At 48.5% G+C, this 7,802-nt stretch overlaps 1 protein-coding gene across 1 annotated transcript; it reads right to left on the minus strand.

The window, feature by feature from the left end:
- Nucleotides 1-726: 726 nt before the first annotated feature.
- Nucleotides 727-2,953, minus strand: LOC123992388 (G-protein coupled receptor 151-like). The gene has a single exon (XM_046293530.1). The coding sequence runs from the start codon at nt 2,675-2,677 to the stop codon at nt 1,313-1,315; it is 1,365 nt and encodes a 454-aa protein (XP_046149486.1). The 5' UTR covers nt 2,678-2,953; the 3' UTR covers nt 727-1,312.
- Nucleotides 2,954-7,802: the final 4,849 nt, after the last annotated feature.

A 7,802-nucleotide genomic window follows, 5' to 3' on the forward strand; every position in this document is an offset into this window, starting at 1 on the left:
CACAGAGTAGGTGAACGGATGATCTCAGCACGTGTGGTTCCCATCGTGAAGTATGGAGGAGGAGGTGTGACAGTATGGGGATGCTTTTCTGGTGACACTGTCTGTGATTTATTTAGAATTCAAAGCACACTTAACCAGCAGGCTACCACAGCATTCTGCAGCAATATGCCATCCCACCTGGTCTGCGTTTAGTGGGACTATCATTTGTTTTTCAACAGGACAATGACCCAAAATACACCTCCAGGTTGTGTAAGTGCTATTTGACCTGGGTCTCCACAATCACCAGACCTCAACCCAAATGAGATGGTTTGAGAGGAGTTGGACCGCAGAGTGAAGGAAAAGCAGCCAGCAGGTGCTCAGCATTTGTGTGAACTCTTTCAATACTGTCGGAAAATCATCTGGTTGACAAAATGCAAAAAGAGTGTGCAAAGCCTGTCATCAAGGCAAAGGGTGGCTACTTTGAAGAATTTAACATCTAAAATATGTTATGATTTGTTTAACACTTTTTGTGTTACTACATGATTCCATATATGTTATTTCGTCATTCTGAATTCTTCACTATTATTGTACAATGTAGAAAATAGTCAAAATAAAGAAAAACCATTGAATGAATAGGTGTCCAAACCTTTGACTGGTACTGTATTTATATATATATATAACCACATCTACAGTGAAATATAACAAAGTATTATTTTTTAACAATAGTCAACATGACAACAATAACCAATGTATCCCATCAAGCAATATCATAAACACAGTTGAATGAATACCAACCATTGTCTCCTGTGTTGACTCCTGTGTTGACTCCTGTGTTGACTCCTGTGTTGACTCCTGTGTTGACTCCTGGGTTGACTCCTGGGTTGACTCCTGGGTTGACTCCTGGGTTGACTCCTGTGTTGACGCCTGGGTTGACTCCTGGGTTGACCGGTCTTCAGTCCAGTGAGGTATAATCAAATGTCAGTCCATTACAGCTGCTGATATAGTCGCTGTGTGTGTTGTTTGAAGGTTGTTTGAACACTGTGGAGCTAGCTGAGAGGAAGAGAGAGGGGAGGCTTACTGGCTGGTCTCGATGCTAAATAGTGTATCAGGCATCGTTGAGGCAGTGTCCAACAACTCTCAAACAACCTTTTGCTTAAAAATCACTGGTGGTGGTGGGTAACACAATTTGATCACAAAAACCACACAAGACAGATACACAAAGCTCAGGGGTGAACAAGGACAGATGTAGCTGAATACTGAGTTGCCTTTTACAACCTGTCCTGTTGGTCGGTGTGTGTATCTGCTCCTTGCTTCCTTCCCTCACTTCCTCTCTTCACTTCCTCCCCTCGGCTGGTGCTCCCTCTTGGTGCTCCCAGGGTATGGGATCATTCTCCTCTGTCATCGAGCCTGTCTCTCTCTCATGCCAGAACTGCTCCACATCCAGCAGCACGATCCCATCCCGGGGGCTCTCTCCCTCCGCATCCACCTCCTCCACCCCTCCCTGCTCCGCCTGGTGCTGGGGATCAACTCTAGTCTCCTGGGTAGGGATGGGGCCTAGGCTTCCGTCACCTCCCTGCAGCTGGCCTGAGGTCTCTGGTCGTGGGCAAGGGGACTGGGGGGCGGTGGGTGCGTGGGGCCCGGGTTTGGGATTTGGGTTGGACGGGGTGTGTTTACGAAGAGTAAGGCGCCTCCACAGACCCCTGTACCCCTCTGTGAACTCCTCCGACAGAGAGAGGACGATGATGGGGTTCACCAGGGAGAGAGAGAAGGTGAGGAGCAAGGCGGAGATGGAGAAGAGGAGAGGGGGAGAGAAGACGACAAAGGGTTCCTCCTCTCTCGGTCCCTGTGCCTCTCGCTCCGCGGCGTGCCGCTCCCACACCCAGACCACCCACTGCGGCAGCCACAGCATCGCCATGGCTACCGTCAGACTGAACAACATCAGCGTGAGCTTCCTGGATCTGATCTGCGTTCGGAGGTTCTGGGTCTTACTACAGCGCCTCTGGCACCGCCCATATGCCCACCAGAAATACAGCAGGGCAAAACTCAAAGGGGCGCAGAACACACCGAGGGGGTACGCCTTGACGTAGACCGACATGAAGTCCTGCGCTTCGGGGGGAACCACCTGCACACACACCAGCCCCCGGGTCTCTCTCTGCAGTGAAGAGAACAGCCAGGTAGGGATGGGAGCGGAGCAGGCAGACAGCCAGAGGAACCACATCACCAATAGGATGGAGCGTAGACGGATGCTGACCTGTTTAGTCGGGTTAGAGACGTAACGGTAACAAGCCTTAGCCAACACCGCTACGGTAAAACTCTTCGCAGCCATGCAGCTCTGCAGGAACCAATCACAGGTCTTGCACACTGCCCAGCCAAGCGTCCAGGTGGGTTTGGAGAAGGCGGCAGCACGGAACGGGAGGGCAAACGCCAGGACAAGGCCGTCGGCAAACATCAGGTTGAGGATGAGAGCATTGATGAGGGAGAGTTTCCCACGGTGGGCGTTGGAGATCAGGATGCCTATGGCTGTGAGAGTACCGGCCAGCCCAAGGACACAGATCACCCCCAGGATGACAGGCACAAGGACATGCAGCTCGCCTGGATCCAGGTGCTCGTAGGAACCACGCTCTATGAACGAAGGACGAAGTCGGTCCACAGTCGAGATATTAGCAGTGGATATGTTCACCCCTGGCAGTTTATCCATCTCAGAAGAAACAGGCGGTGGAGAGAGAAGGCTTCGACTTGTCTTTTTATGTAGAGAATAGTATATTGAAAGCCGACTTAATACAAGAAGCCTACACCGATGGAAATGAAAACTGCTGGAGAAATTGACTTATAAAAAAGACTGACTAGTCAAAAAAAAGTATTTTGAGAAAAATATTTTCAAAGATTAAACAACAAACAAGTGAATGGATCTATCTCGTTCTAAAACTCAACTCCTGATTGTAGCCTAATCTGCTTATCAAACATCGATTTGCTTCCAGACACTCCTGTCCTGTCTGTTTGTCTCCTGGTGGGTTTATCCGCGGTTATAAAGGCTGCAGTTTGATTGACAGTTGCCATCCCCAGCTGAATAAACTGCGCGAAACTCGCCGGGCCAATTAGAACGCTGTACCTTTTCCAACTGTACTCAACAGGCGCTGCGCTGCACGACGTAGGGATTCAGTCCCCAGTGCATCAAATTAAACACGACTTTCTCATTTGGAGCGACAGCAGGCGAGTTTGACGCTATGAATGAATCATCTCTGTTTTGCCTCGGACTAGAAGACCAAGGGCCAGTGTGAATAATAAACCCAACAGGTAATATCCATGTATAGGCCTTTACTATGTCTAAGACTTTATGATTTATATAATATTTCCTCAAAATGTGTGAACACGTTATTATTTCTTCAAAATGCCTTAAACTGTCGACTCAGAATCATCATTTCTCTTTTGGGAATAGCCTGAAAATAAAGAGTTGTGTCCCCTAAATTAGTTTAATTTGTAACAACAACAAAAAATAACTGAATCTAAATGTATGTTTATCATAATGATTATCATTTACATTATAAGATAGGAGAACGTCACACGAGGAAGACCAGCAAGACATTCTTGGCTTGTCTTTTGTCCAGATGAGGGCGCTCTTCATCTTTCAAACACCACTACCACTACTTCTACACTGAGCAGTTCTATGAACAGTGAACACAATGGAAAACACACCCATACATTAGTTTACTGATCTATTACAACCAAAAAAAGACAGAATACGCATGCTTAAACTTACACAAACCTTTTTATTCAAAATAATTCCAGTAAGCGCGAGGACTGCAGGGTAAATGACTTGCATTTCATTACATTCTGAGCCATACAAACTGTTTGTTTCAAAACTGAATTTGTCTAGAAGACATTACTTTGTAAAGGAATCATAGAGTTCCTCGCAAATGGCACCCCATTTCCTGTAATGTGCACTGTGTTTGACCATAGTCCTATGGGCCTTAGTCAGAAGTAGTGCACTATAAAGGAAATAGGGTGCCATTTTGGGATGCTAGAAGTCCCTGATATCATTGAGTCCTCATCACTGGGTGTTCAGCTTGAAGACATGATTTACCATCCTCTTTCGTTGGACGCTGCCAGCTTGAAGTAGTCTGTTGGTACAGATCTAGGATCAGCTTCCCCTTCCCCAATTCTAACCTTCCCTTAAGAGGGAAAAACACAAAACTGACCTAAGATCAGCATTTAGGGGCAACTTCATCCTACCCCTGGTTACAGAAGAGAAACATATGGATATATTCGGAGTAGGGCCCAGAGGTGTTTCTCATGGCGTGGCCTGATTAGGGAAAACTCTGGTTATGAGACACTGAACCGGCTGTCTTTTACTGTGTTATAATATGACCATAGCTGCAGGAAGTAGTTTGGTGGTGGGGGTGCTGAGATGATTATTTTTGTGTCTTGTCATTTAGCTGGTCATATTAATACACTGCATGGTAAGACTACTGCAGAGTGGTCCAATCAGGGACATCCCATGAATTATAACTGTGCAGTGGGTTGCTAACATGAAGTGATAAAGTAAACAGTACTTCTAACTGGGAACTGACATTTGCTTAGCTTTTTTCCCCTATGTTAATATTGTTGGGTAAAAAACATTCACACTTGTATTGTTTTCACCATCCTCCTCATCCTCTCCACCCTCCCCATCCTCCCCACCCTACCCATCCTCCCCATCCTCCTCATCCTACCCATCCTCCTCATCCTCCCCATCCTCCCCACCCTACCCATCCTCCCTATCCTCCTCATCCTCCCCACCCTCTCCACCCTCCCCATCCTCCTCATCCTAATCCCCACCCTACCCATCCTCCTCATCCTCCCCATCCTCCTCATCCACCCCACCCTCCTCATCCTCCCCATCCTCCTCATCCTCCCCATCCTAATCCCCACCCTACCGATCCTCCTCATCCTCCCCATCCTCCTCATCCTCCCCATCCTAATCCCCACCCTACCCATCCTCCTCATCCTCCCCATCCTCCTCATCCACCCCACCCTCCTCATCCTCCCCATCCTCCTCATCCTCCCCATCCTAATCCCCACCCTACCGATCCTCCTCATCCTCCCCATCCTCCTCATCCTCCCCACCATCCTCATCCTCCCCACCCTCCCCCACCCCACATCAACCCTGCATAAGAAAAAATAAGGCACCACAGCTTCAAAAACGGAATCATTGACAAGAAAAAGAAACTCACAGTAAAAACTACATAATTAAATAAAATAAAAACATCGATCTGGCCTCAAAGAAGCCTAATCACATCATTCACATTATTAAAGACAGTCTCATACCAGAGACAGGCTGAAACATCCATACTGTTAGACTGTATTTGTCCCAATATCCACAGCATACTATCTAAGACATTGGTTTACGGTCAGTGGTATGAAGTGAGGATACTGTGAGACAGACCCCCTTCAGTGCTATAATGAAGGTTCAGTTAGTTGTCTAACAGTTATGTCCATGTCCAGTGGCCTCCTGTCTAAACCTTTAGATGGGATGGGAAGATCTGGCCTGATGGCTGGAGAGGACAGGAGGACAGGAGGACAGGATGAAAGAGGGTTGGAGATACTTTTTTAGCCTCCGTAAATGTCTGTGTTCTCGAAAAAGTGTCCTCTCACATCTTGCAACCGAAACAAAATGGCACCTGGTCAGACAGCGTGTTCTGCTACATCTCTGTTCATCTCAGTTCATGTGTGACTTCAGTCTAGTCAAGTCCAGTCTTACTCTGGTTGCATCACAATGCTCCAGCGCTCCTTCATGTGTGATCCAAATGAATAAATAAAACAGTTAACTGAAGGCCACGGAGAGGCTTGTTCAGGCCAGAGCAGGCGGCTAGCTTCATTCCACTCAGGACTAGAAGAACCATCTGTCTTCATCTTTATCCAGGCTGAACACTGCCACATTCGGAGCGGGAATTCTCAAGTGTGTTCTAGAAATTCCTATTCCGGGAATTCCAGCATTCCCTCCAGCCATATCTGGCTTACAGCAACAAGGCAGGCAAGAGGAGAGGAGGAGGAATGGAGGGGAGATAGAGAGACAAGAGGAGAGGAATGGAAGGGAGATAGAGACAAGAGGAGAGGAGGAGGAATGGAGGGGAGATAGAGAGACAAGAGGAGAGGAGGAGGAATGGAAGGGAGATAGAGAGACAAGAGGAGAGGAGGAGGAATGGAAGGGAGATAGAGAGACAAGAGGAGAGGAATGGAGGGGAGATAGAGAGACACGAGGAGAGGAATGGAGGGGAGATAGAGAGACACGAGGAGAGGAATGGAGGGGAGATAGAGAGACAAGAGAAGAGGAGGAGGAATGGAGGGGAGATAGAGAGACAAGAGGAGAGGAATGGAGGGGAGATAGAGAGACACGAGGAGAGGAGGAGAAATGGAGGGGAGATAGAGACAAGAGGAGAGGAGGAGGAATGGAGGGGAGATAGAGAGACAAGAGGAGAGGAGGAGGAATGGAAGGGAGATAGAGAGACAAGAGGAGAGGAGGAGGAATGGAAGGGAGATAGAGAGACAAGAGGACAGGAATGGAGGGGAGATAGAGAGACAAGAGGAGAGGAGGAGGAACACTTAGTGAAGAGATAAACAAACATCCATCTCTCTTTCTCTCTCGTTTCCTCCATTCCTCTCCTCTTGTCTCTCTATCTCCCCTCCATTCCTCCTCCTCTCCTCTTGTCTCTCTATCTCCCCTCCATTCCTCCTCCTCTCCTCTTGTCTCTCTATCTCCCCTCCATTCCTCCTCCTCTCCTCGTGTCTCTCTTTCTCTCTCGTTTCCTCCATTCCTCTCCTCGTGTCTCTAACCCCTCCATTCCTCTCCTCATCTCTCTAACCCCTCCATTCCTCCTCCTCATCTCTCTAACCCCCCCATTCCTCTCCTCGTGTCTCTCTATCTCCCCTCCATTCCTCTCCTTGTGTCTCTCTATCTCCCCTCCATTCCTCTCCTCATCTCTCTAACCCCTCCATTCCTCTCCTTGTGTCTCTCTATCTCCCCTCTCCTCATCTCTCTAACCCCTCCATTCCTCTCCTCGTGTCTCTCTATCTCCCCTCCATTCCTCTCCTCGTGTCTCTCTATCTCCCCTCCATTCCTCTCCTTGTGTCTCTCTATCTCCCCTCTCCTCATCTCTCTAACCCCTCCATTCCTCTCCTCGTGTCTCTCTATCTCCCCTCCATTCCTCTCCTCGTGTCTCTCTATCTCCCCTCCATTCCTCTCCTCGTGTCTCTCTATCTCCCCTCCATTCCTCTCCTCTTGTCTCTCTATCTCCCCTCCATTCCTCTCCTCGTGTCTCTCTATCTCCCCTCCATTCCTCTCCTTGTGTCTCTCTATCTCCCCTCATTCCTCTCCTCTTGTCTCTCTATCTCCCCTCCATTCCTCTCCTTGTGTCTCTCTATCTCCCCTCATTCCTCTCCTCTTGTCTCTCTATCTCCCCTCCATTCATCTCCTCGTGTCTCTCTATCTCCCCTCCATTCCTCTCCTTGTGTCTCTCTATCTCCCCTCCATTCCTCTCCTCGTGTCTCTCTATCTCCCCTCCATTCCTCTCCTCATCTCTCTATCTCCCCTCCATTCCTCTCCTAATCTCTCTATCTCCCCTCCATTCCTCTCCTTGTGTCTCTCTATCTCCCCTCATTCCTCTCCTCTTGTCTCTCTATCTCCCCTCCATTCCTCTCCTCTTGTCTCTCTATCTCCCCTCCATTCCTCTCCTTGTGTCTCTCTATCTCCCCTCATTCCTCTCCTCTCGTCTCTCTATCTCCCCTCCATTCCTCTCCTCGTGTCTCTCTATCTCCCCTCCATTCCTCTCCTCGTGTCTCTCTATCTC

Source organism: Oncorhynchus gorbuscha, linkage group LG13, assembly GCF_021184085.1.
Source record: "Oncorhynchus gorbuscha isolate QuinsamMale2020 ecotype Even-year linkage group LG13, OgorEven_v1.0, whole genome shotgun sequence".
NCBI classification, from domain to species: domain Eukaryota; kingdom Metazoa; phylum Chordata; class Actinopteri; order Salmoniformes; family Salmonidae; genus Oncorhynchus; species Oncorhynchus gorbuscha.

Bases quoted from the DNA above. Each gene is read 5' to 3' on its own strand.
- LOC123992388 (XM_046293530.1), bottom strand. From the start codon at position 2,677: ATGGATAAACTGCCAGGGGTGAACATATCCACTGCTAATATCTCGACT.